The 21,733-nt window shown below is 53.5% G+C and overlaps 1 protein-coding gene across 1 annotated transcript in view; it reads right to left on the bottom strand.

The window, feature by feature from the left end:
* Positions 1-836: 836 nt before the first annotated feature.
* Positions 837-21,733, bottom strand: part of WIZ (WIZ zinc finger) — a 35,281-nt gene continuing 14,384 nt past the window's right edge. The window contains 11 exon segments of the mRNA XM_043986721.1: positions 837-923; positions 925-1,012; positions 1,014-1,281; positions 1,976-2,491; positions 3,084-3,626; positions 4,549-4,947; positions 6,582-7,091; positions 7,483-7,653; positions 13,867-14,229; positions 14,929-17,417; positions 19,847-19,925. Of these exon segments, the coding sequence (XP_043842656.1) occupies positions 852-923; positions 925-1,012; positions 1,014-1,281; positions 1,976-2,491; positions 3,084-3,626; positions 4,549-4,947; positions 6,582-7,091; positions 7,483-7,653; positions 13,867-14,229; positions 14,929-17,417; positions 19,847-19,925 (5,498 nt within the window). The 3' untranslated portion in view covers positions 837-851.

The raw sequence follows: 21,733 nt of genomic DNA, 5'->3' as shown, positions 1-21,733 counted from the left end.
ACCCTAAACAGTTGAGAGCTAGGATGCCCCTAAGAAAATTCACAGCAGCCCGCCCTCCCCAAATCCAATGTTTCCTGGAGTAACATACCTGCATTTCAGAGTGTAGATGTTGCCCACAAACTTCACCAAAGATGTCTGGGGAGGGCGGGGGACTAGTGAGGGGACAGGGCCTTACTCTGGAGGGTGGCTGTCCGCACTTCCCCAGCTTCTGCTGAAAGTCACTCATCTCCGCCCCCCGAGTTGGAGTTGGTATCCAGAGGTCGGGCTTGGTCCTTCGCTCAAAATTCGACCCATGGAGAGGGGGGGGATGGGAATCAACTCCAGACAAGCAAGGCAGGCCTGGTGATCCCCATTGTTCAAAACCTCCCATGTACCCTGTACACATACAGCATACAAAGTCCCAACCAGACAAGATGGGGAAAAGAAAGATGGGCTGAGCTTCCTGCAAGAAGACCAGTTTGGGGAAACTGAAAATTAAGAGGAAATAAGAGCCCTGGATCCTGGGAGAAAAAGGCTCTGAATTCAAGAGAAGGGTAAAAAGGCATCCAAACTCCACAAGCCCGGTAATGGCTCCCTGTAGCAGAAAAAACTCCATGCTAATAGAAGAAAAGAGCTGAATTTTCCAATAAGAGGAAGAGATGGGAGCCTAACTCAAGTTCTACTGTGTCCAAGTTAGACCAGCCATCCCTGATTCCCAGCCCTCCAACTTTAGAGATCCAAGCCCCACCCCCAAAGTACCAGCTGGAGCACCATAAGGGGAGAGGACTTGGCTGAGAAACCCCCATTGCCCACTCACACAACTAAGGAGGGATCTAGTAAGAAGAACCTCCCACCACCCTGCTGATCAAAGCTCAACACTCACTATTGGATGTTTGACGCTGGTGTTCCTCTGCTTTGACCAAAGCCAAAGGTGATGCCAGGGGTCCGCTCACCACCATCTCCAGTGCGGCCCACTTCCCCAGGCCCCAGCTCACCACCCAGGTTCTTGTTCACTAGGGTGAGGCTGTTGGGAGCCAAGTGAGGGCACTCGTTTGTCCCCATCTCGCCCGTGGCCTGAGTTACGGAACTTCTTGGTGAAGGGCCGGCCACCCTGGATGTAGCTTCGGTAGGCCCCCACCTTCTGGGGTCTGTGCTTGATCCACTCACTCAGGGTCTCAATTGGGGAGCCATTCACACACCACTCTGTCACCCCAAATTGTCGCAGGTGAGCCCGAGCGTGGCTGGCCAGTGCCTTCCGGTTCTCAAAATAGAGGCCACACAGCTCACAACAGGCCTCACTGGCTGTGGGCAGAAAAAGAGGGGAGGATGAGGGCAGGGGTGCCACTGAAGGAGTTCAGAGCCAACCCAGATTTGAATCCTGCCTCTGACACTGGCTAGCTATGCCACCAAAGCCAACTTAACTCATTTCAGGGAGCTTGTTTTATCCTCTACAGTCTGGAGACGGCTCTACTCTTAGGGCCTGCCTCACAGAGTGGAACTGAGTATAACATGTGTTTGGCAAACTTAATGCATTATGTCAATGTCAGTTGTTAGGAGGCAGCTAGAATGGACTGTGAGAAAACAGCTGTTCCAATGCCTCTGGACTCAGGGAAAACCCCACATTTACCTTGCACCACATTTGTGTAGCTTTGACTCTAGGAAATATTTCTGCCGAGATAACCTTCCCATAGGCACTATACCACCCACAGGATACCCAGGCACCTCTGGGGCTTGATGAGAGATACCACCACTCTAGAAGCCCCAGTGTGAGGTACACAGGACAGAAAGATGGCCTGCTGCAAGGCAGGTGGAGAGATGAACTAGGGATCTAAATATCTAGCCCTTACTCTACATCCCCCAGGGGTCTCACTACCCATGAAGAGAACCCACCCACCTTCACCTCTGAGCTACAAAGAATCAAAGGTTGGATGGGTGACCAGTGGTCACATCGTGCAAATTCCCACTCCTCATTCAGCCCCACCAACTCCAGACTTACAAGTGTGTGAGCTTTTGTCATGAATGGTCTTGGTCTTGAAGGGCAGCTCGGTCTGTATATAGGTCTTAGGCTTCATTTCCCCAGAGAGAAGTCGGTCTTCAGGCAGTGGCCGCTTTAATGCCATGGGGGTGAGGAAACCAGTAGATGGCTTGGTGGCAAGAGGCGAAAGGCTCATCTCCCGGGGGACATTGGCAGAGCCAGGCCCAGGTTTGCCTGGACGACCGGCCAATGGGGTCAGAGACAGGGCCTGAAGCACCTTCCCAGGGGATTTGGGCCCATCCTCACCCAGGGGTGAGGGCAGTTCGCCTGCAGCAGGTTCCTTCTTAATGAGACATGGTTTGGCCTTCTTCTTTAGGATCTCTCGAAGAGTGTCAATGGGAGAACCATTAACTGACCACTCGGTCACCCCCATCTGTCGCAGGTGGGAGCGTGCATGGCTTGATAGGCCCTTGCGGTTCTCAAAGAACTCACCACAGAACTCACAGCGGATGTCCCGGACCGGCTCAGCCCGGGAAGCTGCAGGAAAAGAGGGAAGAGGAGGGATGTGGGGAACTTCCAGAGGCATTGGGTGACAAGCACACCTAATGGTGTGAAAGCTATGCTCCCCTAGGCTTCCTTATCCAGGCCTAGACCTCCTGATAGGTTGGTGGTTGTTCTAGGAAGGGTTCCTAGGGGCTTGCTCTGATTCCCCAAAACAAAGCTCTCCTCCCTTCAGCGTCTGACTTAACTGCCCTTGAGCCTCGGATCTACGTTAGGCCCTGGTTCCTGCCCTTTCTGAGCCCAAGCACTCCAGAAGAGCCTTGAGAGATTCTAGTCAAGGAAAGTATAGCATGTCTACTCCCTTGTCTAGTGACTTCTTGTGCTTACCATGATCACACTCAGTTAGTAATGCCCACGGGACCCTGAGTCAGTGGCAGCCAGATTTTAAAAGTATTAACTTAGTAGGTCTCCCTTAATAGGGAAAGGGTTCTCTTCATTGCCTTGGCTCTCCTGGCCATTAAGAAGGTGGGCACCTTCCAGTCCTATTCTTAGCAGGGTCCCAGATTTCTATGGGTTTGACTACCTTCTACTCTTCCCTCCCTCCCCACCGTTCAGGGGGAAAACTTACATAGATTCAGGGGTGCCATGTCCTCACGAGGTGACCAGGGTCCATCAGATGGGTGGCCTTCACTGTGCAGGCTTCCAGCCAACATCTCCCGTTTGATCTCCATCCGCATCTGGTCAGGCTTCAGTTTCTTCTGGAGGGAGGGAGGTGGCAGACCAGGGAACATCTTCCGAGCAGTTGGTGGCGGAGAGGTGGTTGGTGAATGGCCCAGGGGGCTGCTAGACGGCTGTAGTTTCTTGGGAGGGGGAGGTACATGCAGTTCCGAAGCACTTCGGGCCTCCAGGGAGCCACCAGGGCCCCCACCCATTGCCTTGGCCAGTCCCTTTGGGCCTGGCAAGGTTGGGTTGGGAGGTCCTCCAGCCCGAGGCTGGGTCCGGCGCTTCAGGATTTCTCGCAGGGTGTCAATGGGCGAGCCGTTGACGTACCACTCTGTCACTCCCATCTGCCGCAGGTGGGAGCGTGCATGGCTTGATAGACCTTTTCGATTCTCAAAGAACTCGCCACAGAACTCACAACGGATGTCCCTGACTGGCTCTGGGCCTGATGCTGCAGGAAGAGGAGAAAGGAAGAAGGGTTACTGGCAACAGTGGCTAGGGTTGATCACCAAAATCCTTACCACCCCCACCCCTAACTCTCCCTTCATCAGATACTCCTAGCCAACCAAGGATAAGAGGAGATCAGTTAGCTGATTCAGGACTGCAATAGGAAAGGGTCATAGAAAGCTACCTGAGCAGGGTGGCAGGAAGCAGGGAGGGACAGAGAGAATAGGGATTCAGGAGATGGGGATGAGAGATGCTCCCCATAGGAAGGCACTTGAAGCAAGCTGCCCCTGCAAGCCAGTTCCTGCGATCTCCACCTATCTTGCCATTTGTCAATAGGGCTGGAGGAGGGTCACTGGTGTAAAGGAGGAAGGCCGATAGGGCTTTGGCTCACAGGACTTTGCCAGCAGCCTTCAAGTTGCTCTTGTTTTGGAGACTCAGAATCCTCCGTGGTGACCAAACTCCCTAAAATGTGGTTGGTCCTGAATGAGCAGCCAGTGCCGTCATTAGAAGAGACCTCTGAAGTAGAGGATACAACTGCCCACACCGCCCTCCACATGATCACAGGGCCCGGGGGACTTCAGAAGGCAAAGAATGGCCACAGTCGGCAAAGATGAGAACCTGAGCAGGGGAAACCCCAAAGACAGGGGAATGGCCCCCTCAATGGAGACCCAACCAAGGGTTCCCCTCCCAGGAGAGCCCCCATAAACACAGTGTCCCCTCCCAAAGGAGGCAGGCAATTAGGGCCACAGATAGTTAATAGCCTCCTAGTCAATCACAACCCAGGCCCCTGGGCAAAGAATAGCCCAGCCACACGAAGGACCTTCCTGTGCCCTTCCCTCAAATGGGAAGTGATAAAAGTTTCCCTGGACCCCCAAGGGGGAGACAGGGACTGGAGGGGAGAAGAGACAGTGGAAGAGAGAACCTACAGAGATTGAGAGGAGACAGCTCCACGTCTGAGGCCCAGAATATGCTGGCAGAGAGATCCTGCTTCCCCCGAAGGCTGGCCTCACCCGACGCCCTCGGTTTGGGCTTCTTGGCGGGCGGGGGGGAGAGCAGTGAGAGAGCCGTGGCCGAGGGCCGGAGGGCCGAAAGGCCAGACCGCCCAGGCTCTGCCAGCAACTCCCGCTCTGCCGGGAGGCGGGTCTGGAAGCCGTCGCTCTTGATGAGCTCGTGAAGCACGTCTATGGGGGATCCCTTGGCATCCGGGTCGCTCACCCCCAGGTGGCGCAGGTGGGCTCTGGCGTGACTGGACAGGCCCTTTCTGGTCTCAAACCAGGCCCCGCACAACTGGCAATCAAGCTCTCTGCCCGAATCACTATCTAAAGCTGCGGAGACAAAACATAGGGGGGGTCACCATGCCCGCTCCCCTGGGGCCATGTTGCTGGTCCCCCAGGGAAGGGGAAACTATTGTTCCTACCCCAGCCAGGCCCTGGGGAGCCACGGCAGTGGAAGGTCCAGAAGACTGAGTCTGTTTCAGCCAGAATTCCTGGCAAAAAATAGTAAAAGCCACAGAATCTGGTTGGTTCCTTGACTGTAGGAGACACTCAGGACTAGAGATTTTAACCAGAGTCATTTGCAGAGGTTGTTTTAACCTCTCCTTCCCTTGAGAAGCCCAGGGACAATACCCCCCGGGGATCCAACTCTGTACATCAAGAATATGAAGACAAAAGCTCCATCATTTCAGAGTGAGGGGCAGTAGTTCATTTGAATGGAAGTCTGAAGGGTTTGATATTGCTGAGCCCCTCACCATGTCCATACAAACTTGGACCCTGGGCCCAAGGCTCCAGTCACAGGATGCCATGCAGGACAGGGTGTGCTGCCTGGGTCAAAGCCAAGAGCCCAGACCTAGGGAGTGGCATATAACCAAGCACAACAGCTGACAGAGGGAACCCCATGCACCCATGGGAAGGGAATGGTTGGAAAGCAACGGTATTGGCGGAGTTAAGGAGGCAGAATTAGCTGGGTGACAGGCCCAGATAGAGGAGATAGAGCTGTAGGTGTTCACCTGCCCTCTCAGGACTAGGGTTGGTTCTTCAATGCTGGCTCTGTGCCTCACAATGCTGTCCTAGCCTCACAAAGGATGCTCGTTAGTTGGTGCACCTATACGTTCCCTAACCACACTCAAGTAGAAGTAAAGCACTAACAGGGGACTAGGGTGGGAGGGTCAGCAAGAGCTGCACTGGGCTCTCGCAGGGAATCAAACCCAGTGGCTCTTCTTTGAGAGCTCAACTAACCCAGAAGGTTGCAGCCAACTCTCAAAAGAAGAGGTCTGCCCTAGGGCACAGAGCCCCAACAAGGGTTCTCCGGACATGGGAAGGCCAGCAGAGGGCCAGGAGAAGGAAGAGCTGCCCTGACTCTGGTACTCTTTGTGCAAATGAGTCCAGGGGCCCCCTACGGTCTCCATCACCACAGTGGTAAAACTGGGCTACCAGCGGAATAAGAGGAGCCCTTGCTAGCCTCACACAGACCTGGAGTTTCTTTGTCACCAAGGGGAAAAAGACCAAGTTGATGCACAATGTAAGGAGCCAGGCTGCAGGACAGGGAAGGATCAACAGACAGAACCCAGGAGGAGGGGAACCTGGATGTCTGAATATCTGCCTCCCAGGTCTCAGGCCCAGGGGAAGATCAGGAACATGAGAGAGATGGCCCCACTCAGTAGCTGCAGCCCAAGGGGCCAACAGCAAAGAAAAGCAGTGGGGGATGAGAACAAGTGGTACCTATGGTGCCACAGGACAAGCTACTCCATCCTAGCCTTCAATCATAGATGCACAGGCTAACCTGACTGGCAAGTGCTCAAGCTGAAACTCCCCCCTAGGGGAAAGAGGAGTCAGTTCTGCTCTTAAATCTGGCCTCCTAACAGCCACATATCATCCCCCTCCCCACCACCAATCCCTTCTTTCCAACTGTCCCACCTCCCAAACTTCCTTGACCTTACCCAGCTTAAAAAATCCCAACTCACTGAGGTTCAGGGGCCCCTCATCCTCTGGCTGGGGCCACTGCGCCTTCGGGGAGCCTGACAGGGGGCTCAGGGGCAGCTTGGGGCTCTTGTCCTCAGGGTTCTTGGGTGGGGGGGACCCCGACAAGGTAGGCGGCACCTTCTTGAGGAGAGGGGAGCCTGGTGGGTGGGAAAGGCCCTTGGATGAGAAGCCAGGGGGTGACTTGATGGCCTTGTTGATGGGGAGCTCAGGGGGTCTGTCAACTGCCTTGCTGAGGGTCAGCAGGCCTGGGCGGGAAGAGGCAGCGATCGCCTCCTTCGGGGAGCCGGATTTCTTGGCCAGGGGCGGGGGCAGGGGGCTGCTGTCAGGTTTTCCTTTCTGTTTCATCAGCTCGTACAGCAGGTCGATGGGGGCTCCGCTACTTTCAGACTCAGCCACACCTAGCTGACGCAGGTGGGAGCGCGCATGGCTGGAAAGGCCTTTTCGGGTCTCAAAACAAGCACCACACACCTCACATGTTGTCAGATTCTGAGCTGAAAATCAAGAAAGAGACAACAGACATAGAACGGGCAGGCACATGAGTTCAGGCTAGGAAGAGAAAACACCTGAGGTGGCACCTTGGAGGGCCATCTTTACATGAGGATAGTAGAGGAGATAACCAATTGGCTAGCTGCAGAATTGCTATAGTACTGAATTCTTGGGCTGGTTACCAGCCACTCTGACTGGCAAAGAGGAGAATTCCTAAGCAGAAGGCTGGTTGCCTCACAATGAAATCCCTAAATGAATGACCCTCAGTGGGAATTTACCAAAGTAAATGACTAACAACCTCTAAAAAGTACAAAGTGCATATGTGGGGAAGGGAGGAAGTGGAGAATCTCTACTCAATACCCTCCCTCAGTTGCCTCAGATGAAAAAGAAACTCACCCTTGAGATCTGGGGGCTCTTGTTTGCTCCCATGGGGGATCTCTGGAGACATCTTGTTACCCAACCTGCTGGTGGTCTGCTCTAGCTGCCCAGGTGGAAGAGCACTCTTCTTTGGGAGTGGGGGTGAGGCCAGCTCCACAGCCACCATCTCTTCTTCCTCAGAGGTCAGGACTACCAATGGAGGAGATATTAGGAGAGAAAGAGACATATATATTCAGACTGAATAGTCAAATAGTCAAGAGACTGAAGTAACATTAAACATACCAACCTAGCACAGAAGAGAACCAATAATCAAGTGTGGTCCATCACAGAACACCTATGTTTTTCTGCTGGTACTCATGCATGATAAGCACTGTATCTATTTGTTGACATGTTAGATATCAGGTGGCTATCCAGCCAAGCCTATAGTCTTGGCCTTGAAGACTTAGCTCTCTTCACTCAATCTCCCTACAATCTTAGGTCTCCCTACAATCTTAGTCTGCCCCAAATACCCTGGAGCAGGGTCTTGGGACGGCTGAGCAGCTGGCTAGAACCCAATAAAAACCTCTGAGCCTGCAGAAACCAAGCATTTGGGCATCCTGATCAATTGAGCTTATCCCCAAAGGAAAAGGGGGAACTTTACATTTCCCATACTCTTTTCAAAGCAGATTTATAAAAAGTCAAATACATGCATGAGTGGCTAAGTGCTACAAAGTACCAAATCTATCATACTCCAAACAAGTTCCTCTCCTGTATAACATGCCCAGCTGAACATCAGGATGTAAAGGGCACTGAATTTGAAGTTAGAGAAGTTAGCTATGTCTACCCTCCATGACTTGCCACCTGTGTGACCTTGGGCACTTAATTTTTTTTGACACTCTATAATCACAGAATCATAAAATCATAGATTTAGAGCTGGATGGGGATCCTAGAGGGTATCTTGCCTAACACCCTCATTTTTAGAGATAAGAAAACTGAGGTCCATACAAATTGTGTGATTTGATCCTAGTCGAGCACTAGGATCAATCTCATCTCTGATTCTAAATCTTAAGATCCTACATCCTTTGATTGGGCCTTCCCTGCTATGACTATTCCCTGGTTCCATTTCACCCTGGGAAGGCCCACTCCTAAAGCCCCTCCAAAGAGAAGGGTAACAACGGGGTTCCTCAGGTGAGTTGGGGCCGGGGGTAGGAAGGCAGCCAGAACAGTTGGGAAAAGTTGGGGCAAACAATTCCATCAGTTGACAAGTAAAGCCACAATGATGGACTGCTAGAGACTAGGGAAGGCAGAGAAGCCAGGAAAGCTGGGACACATACAGTATAGAGGAAGAAACAGTTCAGCCTTAGTTATGATCAGCAGGATTTTGGAGCTGAAAAGAACCTTAGAGATTACCTAAGCAAACTTTCCAACTTTTTAATGATGAGCAGATAAAAGGCCACAGACAAAAAGGGACTTGCCCAAGCCCACCAAGGCAGCAAAGGGCAGAGCCAAGCTCAGAAACTCGGGCCTCTGCGTCCCAGGCCGGGGCTTTTGCACTCCTCAGCTCCGGGCACAGTCTCACCACTGGGGGCAGGCAGAGACATGCAGGGTGAGGAGATGGCTAACTGCTCCATCCCAGGGCAGTCTGACCCTTTGGTTTTACAGTGGAGAAAACAGAAGCCCTCCAAAGCACAGTGGGGCTCCCCAGGCCCAGACGAATAAGCTCTGGGCTGGGGAGGGGGCTCGGACGCGACTCAGGTCAATTCCCCCCATTTTACAGATCAGGAAGCGGGGACAGAGAGAGGAGGAAAGGTTGGGCCTGTCCAGGTTCCATCCACCATCAAGGCAGAAACAGCAAGGCTGGGAAGTTCTTTGTAGAGGGGGACAGGAGTAGAGGAGGTAAGCTCCTCCTGAACTGTGGGCCTCGGGTTCCCCGTGTAAGACGAGGCGCCTAGGCCGGGCGATCGCCAGAGCCTCTCCAGGCTGATATCCCGGACTCCTCCACAGGCCCTACCCGGGTAGTGACAGAGCCAGGCGTTTGCCCGGCTGCTTTCCCCCCGGACCCCCCCCCCCCCGCCCCGGCCTGCTCGCCTCTCTTTTAGCGGGGCCTCGCGGCCGCCCAGGCCTTCCCGGAAGGGGCGGCCCACGGCGCTAGCCCCAGCTCGGGCTCGCGCCCGGGTCCCCACGAGGCACGACGCGGCGCGACCTCCTCACCCGGCGCGGCTCCCGGGCCCGGGCCCGGGCTTGCTCCTGCTCCAGTTCCCGGCCCCGGCTCGGGCCCGTCCCGCGGCGGCGGCGGCGGCGGCGGTGGCGGGAGCAGCGTCGGCGGCGGCGTAGGCGGCGGGGAGGGGGACGGGGACGGGGAGAGGGACGGGGGCGGCCCCCCCGCGGGCGCGCGCTCCCGGGCCCCCCCGCGCGGCCCCGCCGCCGCCGCCGCCCTCCCGTCCGCTTTTGTCACTCGGCACTGGGCGGTGGAGGCGGCCATCTTGGGTCCGGCGCACGCGGGGCGGCCGCCCCAGGCGGGAGCAGTCGAGCGCCGAGTGAGCGCCGGCCTCCTCCCTCCTCTCTCCTCCACCCCGCCCCGGAGCCCAGACACCCGAATCTAGGGGGCGGGAGGAACCTGCTGAGCAGCTCAGGCCCGAGAGAGCGAGCACCGAGCTAGCCGCCAGCCAGGAGCAAGCGAACGCCAGAGGGCCGCTCTCTCTCCCTTTCCCCTCCTTTCCCTTCCTTTCCCTCCCTCTCCCCTCCTTTCCCTCCCTCTCCCTTCCCTTCCCTCCCCCAACTCCACCCTATTCTACTCCGCCTTGCCCCCATTCTCGAAGGCGCGGGTCCTCCCAGCCCAGCCCTCCCGAGGGAAGAGCCTTTCTTAGAATTCATGAAGTCAACTAGGTCCACCGCCCCCTTCTACCGATATGGAAACCGACGCACACCGAGAGTGACTGACCGAAGTCACCAAGGCAGGAGCCTGGAAGGGGCTGAATTTGAATCTAGGACCTCTCGGACACCAAATCCAAAGTTTTCGAGATAATGTATGTGTACTATAAAGGGCGGGGCGGGAGCAGACCCTGAGGCAGGAACAAAGTGATCACACACACCCCTCCTGTGGGTAGCGTCCCCGGGGTGGTCTTCGCTGGACGCCCACCGGTGTCTAGTCCCATACCAGATAGTGGCAGTAACCGCCCCCCACGTGCTTTTATGTCTCCATCGGTAAATAAGCGAGCCGAGCCAGAACAGTAGGTGCCATGGGACCCTTTCTCAGAGTTAAACACAAAGTCTGCCACTTAGGATGACAAAGGAAAGCAATTCTATGGAAACACTTTTTTTTTAAAGGCACTTATTAAAAAAAAAATGTTCCTGGGCCTCCAGGTTAAGGACCAGGGCTGGATGTTCTCTAAGACCCCACTCAGCCCTAACATTCAAGGCTCACAGTCACAGAACCTGAAGGGTGCCCTGGCTAGTCCAACCCATACACGAAAGGCATCTCCATCCCAACAAGTGGCCATGCAGCCACTGCCTGAAGACCTCAGAGGCTGGTGAGCTCATCACCTCTTTGGACAGGACAGATCCATGATTCTGCGCCAGCTTCCCAAGGCACCTCCAAGAAGAGAAGTGGTAGGGAAAGGACCAGTCCTTCGGGAATCACAAAACCTCAGCCTATCTAGGTCCAACCACATCAGATCAGAAATCCTTTCTACAAGATGCACAACAAGGGATCATCCAGCCTCTGCCCACGGACTTCCACCAGTTAAGGAGCACACACTACAGCCTAAGGTAGCCTGCTCCTACCTTTGGATTGTTCTAACTGTTGGAAATTTTGCTGGTTGGTGGTGGTGGTGGTTTTTCATTTTTTTTTGTTTTTTTTTTCCTGACACCATGCCTATATCTCCGGCTATACCTTCCACTTAGCACTCCTAGTTCTGCCAACATGAACAAGTCTAAAAGTCAGACCCCAAATTCTCCCTGCCCTCCAGGACATCAGTCTCCCGAAGCAGCCTTGGTGCTCTGGAAAGCCATGCATCCTCTCTTCATCTAGAGTCTGAGAGGAGGAGGGAACAGGAAGGAAGCTGTAGCCTGAGGGTGAGCTGGCTCCCCTAGAGGTTGGCAGTGCAGACTAGGCTCTCAGCCAGGGGGAGTTGCCGCCATCCTTTGGCTTAGGGAGACCATGTCCACAGGGGAAGGAAGACTGACATGCAGAGTGGTGGGAGGAACTGGGGCTGAGGCCTGAGACATGGACATCCAGTCCAATCTGCCCAGACCACCAAAGAAAGCTAGCTAGATCTCTGCAGAAGGATCACTGGTCCCTACAGAATGACCCTGGTGGGGAGAGAGAGAGTGCCAAGGACCCATGACTGACAATCCACTAAGCTCTTGACCAAGTTCCAATAGGCTTGGCAACTCTGGGTATGGGAGGACAAACTAAGATGAGGGCCAAGATCAGAACTCGGGCTCTGCAAATTCTGTCCTGTCAAGAGAGAAAGGGGAAAACGGATTCACTAGGAAGATGTCACAGGGGCACCTGAAGCACAGGGACTAGTCCTGTTGGGTGAAGGCTAGGGTCCCACAAGTCTCCACAGGGGACAGGCTAAGACCTCAAATCAATTTATCCAAGGGCAATGGAAATGATGTCCTGTATTCTAATGCCAGCTCAGCCACTGCCACAGAAAAGCATTTCTCTTCTCTGGGCCTTAGCTTCCTGCTCTATCAAATGAAGGCTTTGGACTTCATGGTCTTAAAGGTCCAGTTCTGAAACCGGCCTGAAAGCCAACTCCCCAGGTAAGGCAGGCATCCTGACAGTTTCTCCAGGGTCAGCAGATGGCGCTGGACAGCCAGGTACCCAGGTGGCTAGAGAACAGGCTGCTTAACCTGGGAGCTACTGTGAACTTGAGAAGAAAAAAAAACTTTGTTTTCACTCAGCTCTGCCTGAAATTTGGCATTTCTTTTACTTAGAAATGTTGGCAACAAACAAGCATCTGAGAAGGGGTCTGTGCACACACTCCGCCAGACTGCCACGGGGTCCCTGGCACAAAACTGTTTAGAAACTGTGCATAAGCCATAGCTCCGGGGAGGGTGACACACCTCATACTGCCTACTCCTACCGACTCTTCGTGCATAGGCCAAGGACAGCTGCAGAAAGATGGCTCCATTGTACTAAGAGCTCAGTTTCTTTGTCAGTCTGTCTTTGTTTCCCTAGTGCTTAACACAGCGCCTGCCACATTGGAGCTGCTTTATATATGCCAACTGACCAACTGACTGACTGTCCAGGGCTTGGAGGGGGAAAGCCCAGGCGTGGGAGGAGCAGCTTCCAGCTCAGGGTCACAGCAGGTGGGCGGCTTCAGTGATGGGAGCTGTGGAAAACACCTTTGTGATTCCTCATATAGTTTCCAAGCTGGGCTCGGTGACAAGACTAGACTTTGCAAATCAGCCAGCCAACATACCCCTAAACCAGACAAGAAGTAGCCTGGGCCTCACCACAAATGAATGAGCTTATAAGGACCTGCCCAGGGCTGATAAGTATCTCTAGAGAGAGGAGGGCCCACAGATGATTGAGACCCCAGCAGATACCTCAGAGAATCCTGCTGGGGAGCCTTGAGAGATAGCATCTCCACCAAGAGGTTAAGGCAAAAAGGATCACCTTGGCATGCTAGAGGAGCAGAAAGTAACCTCATAAAGGGCTTTCTGAATTCATCGACACCCCCTCCCCAACCCCCCAGCAAAAACAATGCCAAAGCAGGCCTCCCATTCCAGGCCTCTGCTGTAAACAAGCCCACTATCTTCCTGGGCTCCAAGAGCCTTTTCAGAGATCTGTCTCCAGCCTCTCCCCCTTCAACCCATCCTGCCCAGGCTGCTGGACTAATGGCCAAAGCCCCAACTGATCATGTCACTCCTCTGAGCATTCAAGGCTCACCACAACCTCTCTTCAGCTTATCTGTATCCTCCCCGTATTTGAGCCCCAGGTCACCTCTCCATGAGGGTCCCTGGATTCTCACAGCCCACATATGTATCCTTATTTTGGCCTCCAATTGTGTCACCAATCTCCAAGTAAACTAAATGGGAAGAAGGAAGGACCATGTCTTCTACTGCCTCCCCACAGTATCAGCCTCAGGCCTGAACATACAGGGTTTCCCTGCCCAATGCCATCTGCATTCAAAGATGGACATGATCTAGAGAAGAGAGACTATGGGACCAAGTACAGGAACAGTTCTTGGCCAATGTGGGAAGGTTAAACCCCAACAATCTAGTCTCAACCTTCCAGGGTGTCTCTTCTCTGGGCTTGTGCCTCCTATGTCATATATAAGATCACCTGCTCCAGACTAAAAACTAGTCAGGAACCTCTGGAAGTTAGAGGACTTAGGATCCCTCCCCTCTCCCCGGGACCAGACAAGAGTCACAGATCTTACTGTATGAAGAACCCCAGGTTTTTCTTACCATCTCGGTAGATTGGCCCCAACTCATCACCCCAGGCTTGGGGGAATGGAGAGAGAGGCGAGCCCCGACCTCTGCACTCAGACAGAGTCATCAGGCTGGGTGGGCCAAAGCCCAGCATCTCCCGCTCACAGCCTGGGGACCCGGGCTCTCCGGGGCCTGGGGCTACCAAGACAGGACGCTCCGCTGATGCTGCCAGCAGCTCCTTGAGAATGTTGATGGGTGAAATGGTGAGCTCCCAGTTGGTGATGCCAAAGTCACGTAGGTGAGCCCGGGCGTGGCTGGAGAGGCCTGCTCGGGTGTCGAAGCCTGCTCCACAGAACTCACAGCGCATCAGGCTGAATGTGCTGGGGTCAAAGTTGGCAACTGTGGAGAGAAGAGCAGGATGGCCAGTCAGATACAGAAGCCTCCGTCTGCCTCCCACTCTGCCCATAAGGGCGCCTCTTCCCTGGACTCAGCTGTGCACACTCCCCACCTCCTCTTACACTTCTAGTACTTCATGCCCTTCTTTGCCCCCCGCCTCCTGCCCAAATAGTCCCTACTGGGAAACCGGGCCCACTGAGTAGGGCTGTAGGCATCGTGGCTGGTTCCAGGCGGGCTGGCTGGGTCCCCCTGCCAATACTTCTCCCTTCATCCCCTTTCACATTCTTTCTCAAGCTGGAGCGGTCGTGGGTAACCCAGCAACTAACGTGCTCCCTGGTTTCTGCGCCCATGATACCCAAAGGCAGATTTCCCTCACTCCTCTTTTATCTGGGGTCCTGTCCAGCTCTTAGTCCTGTTGAGGGGGAGGGGGGCTCAGCACGTGACACATGGACAATTTGTTCTGCCCAATCTCTCCCTCCCCGTGCCCTTCCCCCTGAGTGATGAGGCTTGGATGGTCCCTGCATCTCCATGTGGCCTTTTGTCCAGGTCTACATCAGGCCCACACCTTGGAGTAGGGCCATATCCCCAGTTGGGCAGCATATACATACCTATGTCCATGGAGGGGAGGGTGCCAATTAACCCCACTTCTGGTTTTGTATACTTGTTTTAAATTAGGAGACTCTCAAATTGATTACATACTACCTTTTTTCTTCTTCTTTTGGAAGGAGAACTTTTGCTCGATTGCTTTCACTTCTTCTGCAGAGATGAAGTGCCGGACATTGTAGCTCACCCCTACACGGTTCAGGTGGCCCCGAACGTGGTTAGCCAGGCCGATCCCATTGTGAAACCTGTCTGGGCAGTAAGGGCACTTCCTCTCCTCATTCTTTAGCATGGGGGAGTCTGAGTCGAAGAGGTCATCAATTCCCAAGGGCCCTTCTAGCGGGGAGTCCAGCAGTAGCAAATCCAGTGGGATAGGCCCATCCAGCATCAACTCTGTGGAAGAGGTGGCCCCTGGAGGCTTTGTCAGCCGACCGTGGGCTTGGAAAGCTCCCCGGGAGGGCTGCAGGTTCATCTCCTCCACAAGGACGATGGGCACCATCTTCCGCAGCTGGTACTGCTGTGCCTCTGAGGACTCGGCCTTCTGCAAAGCATCTCGAAAAGTCCTCTTGAGTTCCAAGGCGGGTCGGGGGACGGTGATAGGGTTAAAGCTTCGGTTCTGAGGAAAGTCAATCTCAGTGGTTAAGGACATCTCCTCCTCCATGCTCCCCATATCGCTGGTATAGGACCCTGGAGGCCTGAGCTCCTCCCACCCAGTGAGGAAGTCTCGACCCATGTCACTCTCCAGGTCCCTCAGGTGGGCCATGCTTTTTTTTTTACTAGAATGCAATGTGTAGGGGTTATACATTTTGGCCTGGGAGAATGGCAATGTTCCCAAGGTCTTGTGGGTGGAACCATATGGGAACATCTTTCTTGAATGGAAGCTAGCAGTGTGATAGCCCTTCTTTACCCGGCCACTCCTGTCCAGCCGCTGGTGTCCCAAGGTGAAGGCAAGGGTAGGATCATATTGAACAGAGCCTTCCTGCCATGCTGGAGCAAAGAACCTGTCTGCTTTGCCAAAATAGTCCACATCGGGCATGCGGGCTAGCCGGGCGGGGCTGTAGGTGTCATGGCTAGTTCCAGGTTGGCTGGCTGGATCCTCGAAAGCTTCAACATCTCCCCCCCAGGGCTGCTGAGAGTGGGCATACTTGACATGTTCCTTCAAAACATTCTCATTAGGGGCTGGGAAACCACAGAGGATGCAACTGTGAAGGCCCTTTCCTAGCCCCAGGGATGGTCCCTGGGCTAGTGGTGGCTCATTGGGTCTGAAGGGTTTGTAGGCAAGGTGGCTAGGACTGTCCTGGGACTCACCTTCTGAGTGGCCAGAGAGGTCCAGGCCTTTGGCCCCATGGTCCCTCCTCTCCCTGACATGCATCTTGGCATGCTGCACAAAGGTTTTGGAGGAATTGGTGCCAAACACACATTTGGGGCATTGGAGTCGAGCATCTCGCCCTTCATCTGAGTATTCATTCAGTTTCTGGATTTCCTCAATAATCTTCTCCCTAGACTCCTGGTGGAGCCGGCGGTGCTGCTCCAGAGTGCCAGGGTCCCCAAATGCCCAGCCACACTCGCTGCAGGAGTGTCCCCCTCGGGAGTCACCTACAGGGTCCTGCCCAGGGCCTCGGCTGTGCTGCATCATGTGATCCAGGAGATGCTCCTTCTTCTTGAAGTAGATGCTACACTCAATGCAAGTGTAGACAGCAGGGTCTTCCTCCTGCCCCAGTGCTTCCTTCTCAGCCTCCTCCACCAAGTTACAGAAGTAGGGCCTCATTTCAATGTCATAGGGGCCACAGGGTGGGGGTTCTAGGGACAGCCGTTCCACTGAGTCTTCCTCATTCACTGTCCATGTCTGTTTACTGATGGCCAGCTCGGGACCGGCCTGAAGGCCAGGTCTGGGCAGGACCCACTCAGGGCGGGGCTCAGGAAGAGGGCTCCTCTCAGACACCTCTGGCTCTGCCACCAACCCCTTGCTTTCAGTGACCACTGCTGGCTCCAGGGTTCTCATCTTGCCTACCCCAGGAGCAGGGCTTTTCCTGAAACCTGGAAGGGCCAGTGGCGGAGCCGCCTCTCGAAGGGGCTGGACTCGCATTGACTGCCCAACCCCACTGTCTAGGCCTTGGCCCTTTTCCCTATAGTGGGCATGCTCATCAGGGTCTGAGAACCAATCAAACCTCAGGATGCCCTTCTTGTTCTTCAATAAGTGCTCTCTGTGGAAAGTGTCAAGGGGCTTTGGTTCAGAAGGGGGGTGCCTGTCCTCCCAGGACCCCAGGGGAACAGGGGGCTCAGCCGCAATCTCAGGAGCTCCTCGAAGCTCCGGCCCCCCTCCCAATTCAGTGTGAGTGTTCACAGTATGTACAGCTTTGGACTCGCTGACAAAGGAGGCCTCCTGGGAACAGAACGGGGCCCCAGCCTCCCTGGAGCTGGACGGCCTCTCTAAAGTGCTTTCCTCCCTGACATCGGCCCCTCTATCCACACAGAGAGGGCGTTCCCACGGTGCCCGGCTGCCCCTCCCGTCCGAAGGGCTAGGGAACCGGCCCAGGAGCAGCAGCGGTGGGGAACCCAGAGGGAATTCTGCACCACCTCCATCCCGGTAGCTGCAAAGAATCACCAACAGGTTAGGAGCTGATCTGATGTGAGGCTAGCATGGCTAAGAGCTGCCCTACTGGATCAGCACGGGGAGCTAGGAGGGGAGAGTAGGATTTGGAACTGAAGAGACCTTAGAGATCTTTTAGTTCAACCTCTTCGTTTTCCAGATGAGGAAAAATGGAGGCCCAGGGAGGACAATGACTTGCCCAAGGTCACACAGTAAGTGGCAGAATGGAGATCTGAACCCAGTCCCTCTGATTCAGCTAGTGACGAGCTACTGGGGCATCTGTGCTGCAACTGGGATGGAAAGAAGGCCCTAGAAGCTTCCAGACATGTTGGTCATTTTGGTGTACTCGGCCCTAGTTCCCACCTCTCCTCTTGCTACCCTTACCCATCACTGCCAGGGAAATTTAGGCTTGGGATTTCCTCCTAAAGAGGCAGGAACAAACCATGCCCTTCATGACAGGGAAGGGGGCGGCCCCATTTCCGTTTCCCCTCAAGGGATTGCTGTCCTGTCTGGGCCATGTCTCTGACTCACAGAGCACATAGCAAGGCTGGGCTGGGAGGCCAAGGGGCTTGATTGTGGGGGGTCTTTTCAAGTGGCCCTAAGCATCTTAGGCAGTTGTGCTTCCTCAAACACCACTAATACCACATCCCAACTCAAGTCTGGGGGCTTCCCATGGGCACATCGTCCTGCTACACCGGGTGCATCTATTTATAGGGAGGGCATGGTTCCCAGCATGCAGTGTCCCAAAGGAATTGGCCCCACTAGATGCTGGGATCTGGAATCCCTGAGATTGTGTCCCTAGGCTTCTCTTTGCTGCCACCAGCACTTCTCCCACTTTCCCTTCTCTGGGCAGGGTCCAGAGGTATCAAGGGCCAAGGAATTCCTACATCTGGTCTGAACCTGGTGGTATGCTTGAAAACATTCAGGCAATTCTCCATTGTGCCCAGGAAGTGGCTTCCCCATGGCATAAGTACATTCCCAGCCTTTCTTCCTCTTGGTTCTAGATGCCTATTCCAAGACCCTCTCCCCCTAGGCCCTGCAAGTCATCTTATGGGCTTTTGTGCAAAGCATGATTAGGAAGCTCACGTAGAGATCAGGAAAGAAGAATGGAAGAAAGGAGGGATGGAGGAAGGAAAGGAAGGAAGGAGAAGGAGGGGAGAAGGAAGGAGGAAAGGAAGGAAGGAGAGGGAGGGGAAAGGGAGGAAGACCATTACTGCATGGTGAATTGGAAGGAAGACCACTATGGGTTGAAGTCCTATTCTGCCTTTTGCTAACTGTGACTTTGGGCAAGTCACATCCTTCTCTGAGTCTGTTTCCTCAGCCATGGAATTAGGGGCTCGACTCCATGATTGTGATGCTCTGCCCGTGATTCCTAGACCAAGGCACGGTCTGCCCCTAAATCCCCCCCCCCACTTCCGATTGTGGAAGTCCTTTTCTTCAGGAGCTGCCTTGGTGCTCTCTCCTGTGAATCATGCCCTGCCCCTCTGCCCCTCCTCCCCCCCTCCCCAGAGGAATGATCTCTTCTTCCTGATATGTTCTCAGGGCCCTTCATCTAGACCTCTCCCTTGTTCTTATGAACTCTGCCTTCCACTCTACTTATTTTTCTACGTGCTACATTCCCCACTAATCAGAGAGTGAGCTCCTTGAGGGTAGAGGTTGTTACTTTCCACCTATATAACAATAGTAATGATAACTCATATCATTAGCATTCTTGGGCTTACAAAGCACTCTCCTCACAACAACCCTGTGAGGTAGGTTGTACAAGTACTATACCCCATTTTACAGATGAAGAAAGTAAGGCTGAGAGGTTATGTGACTTGCCCATAATCACACAGCTATGACGTGTCTGGGGCAGGATTAGAATCCAGATCTTTCCTGACTCCAGGCCCAGGTCTCTTTCCACTACACCATGCTGCTATTCTTCTGGTCTTCAGGGTCCAGTCCTAGGCTGGGGAGCCTGGAAGCCATCCTGGGGGATGGAGACTACCTCACCCCCACACTCTTCCCCCTTACCTAGGCACACTGCATCCCCACAGCACAAGGCCTTACACACAGTAGGATTTAATAAATGTGTGATGCATTAAACTGAAAGCCAAGCACATAACTTGCTCATTGATCCACACCAATGCTTCCTCCACAAGCTCAGATAAATGAGCTGATTATATACATCGGCCCTGAATCCCATCTAGAGATGCTCTCCCTGACCTCAGGCACCCCCTTCTGGTCTGGCCTACCATATAAGTCCATCCTGGTCTCTAGTGCCCCCATACTAGGAAAGCCTTATTCTTGCTCTTCTGCCTCTAGGGGAACAGTCTGAGACTGGAGGAGAGGGGAAAGGGGACAGGGGCGGGGAGAGGCTATCCTCAGGCATGGAGCCCACCCTATTCCATCCCCCCCAGGAAGTGAGAAGCAGACTAGCCTGGCACTCACCGGCTGCTGCTCCGGTGGGCGGTGGTGGCGGCAGAGGCAGAGGGGAGGGTGTCGCCGAGGCCATGATGGGGTGGCCCATCTGTAACAAAGATGGGGAAATCTTGAGGGCTCTAGGGTCATTCCCACTCCCTCCCCCAGCTCCAAGCTGGGGCTGCCCAGCCCTTTCCCAAGTCCCTTGTTTCCCTACCCTCCACCCCTGGACTGGTACCCATAGGGAAAGGAGGAAAGGAAAGACTTAGGGGTCTATTTCTACTTCTAATCACATTCAGAAATTCCTCCTCTTCTAAACCAACACCCTGTCTTCTTCTGAGACCCAGTGCTGAGGGTCCAGTCACTCCATGCTCTCAGTGGCCATCCACATGGGTCCAAAGTCACAGCTTCAGACCTAGCAAGGACCATACAAACCATCTAGTCCAACTCCCTCATTTGACAGATGAAGAAACCAAGGCCCAGAGGGAGAAGTGAATGACCCAAGGTCACCCAGATCATTAGTGACACAGCCTAGTTCCACTCACTCCAAATTCTGAGTTCTTTGTACCATACTAAGCTGAATGGGAAGCATATATCCACAGACACACAGCAGCCTCTGAGTGCACATGTCATCACTCAAGACTTAATTTATATTCCAGAGAAGCTTTCCCACTAACTTTGAAGGGTGACGTTTATCTATACTCCATTCAATAAGATGATTGGTTGTTTAGGCTACTTCTTCTCAACATGACATCTTTATGTGACATCTAAACACTGTGGCTTCCGTATTGTTCTGGCTCTTCCCCTAAAATACCATGTCTTAGTCTGTGCCCATCTGGCAGGCTGCCAGCTTCTTCTTCAGCTTTGAGAAAGGCAGTGCAGATCAATATTCGGGGGTGAGTGGATCAGACAGATGAGTCTTGATGGGTGCCCAGCCCTGAACACCATCAGCTCTGGACTCCCCTCACCCCTCATTTAAATGGTGCCATCCTTCCCTGGGGGATATGCCATGCCACAGGCCAGTCTTCAAGCTCTGCTTTCCCTTAGGTAGTTGATCATACAATGCAGAAGATGAGAGGGATGATGATGATGATTTACATTTACATAGCACTGAGAGATTTTACATCCACTATCTCATTTGGTCCTCATAACAACCATATGAGTTAGGTATTATTATTATTATTATCCCTACTTTATAGATGAGGAAACTAAGGCACAGAGAATAGCTCATTTGCCCAGGGTCACAAAACTAATAAATATCTGAAGCAGGATTTGAACCTATGTCTTCCTGACTTCAAGTCCAGTATCTCTAAGAGAGTCTGGACAAGCCAGCTAGAGAAATACAATCAAACCCAAATTATCTGCCTATGGTTATCCACTTTGGGATTAAACAAGAGGCCAAAAGACCAGCCAAACTACGGATCAAAGGAAACTAAAGTAGAAAGAGGGGAGATAGGGAAGATAGTAAGAAGAAGGAGAAAAAGAATGAATGTGTAAAAGAGAGGCTGAGGATAGACTGAAAAGAAAGTCAGAGAATAAAGCCTAAAAGGTTCTGTCTAAGCACAGGAGAGAACTGCTTCTTTGGAGACCCCAGGCTGGGTGGGAAGTTTTACTGTTCAGTTGTTTCAGTCATGTCCAACTTTTCTGACCCCATTTGGGGTTTTCTTGGCAAAGATACTGGAGTGGTTTGCCCTTTCCTTCTCTGGCTCATTTTACAAATGAGAAACCGAGGCAAAATGGGTTAAGTGCCTTGTCCAGTGTCACACAGTGTCTGAGGCCAGATTTGAACTCATGAAGATGAGACTTCCTGACTCCAGGCCTGGTACTCTACCCACTGTGTCACCGTGCTTCCCTAGCTGCTATGTGGGAAAACTAGCTTGTTTAATAACAATAACTCATGGGGAGGGGGTAGAGCCA

This window comes from Dromiciops gliroides, chromosome 1 (assembly GCF_019393635.1).
Source record: "Dromiciops gliroides isolate mDroGli1 chromosome 1, mDroGli1.pri, whole genome shotgun sequence".
NCBI lineage: Eukaryota > Metazoa > Chordata > Mammalia > Microbiotheria > Microbiotheriidae > Dromiciops > Dromiciops gliroides.
This window is presented reverse-complemented; position numbering and strand designations above follow the sequence as displayed.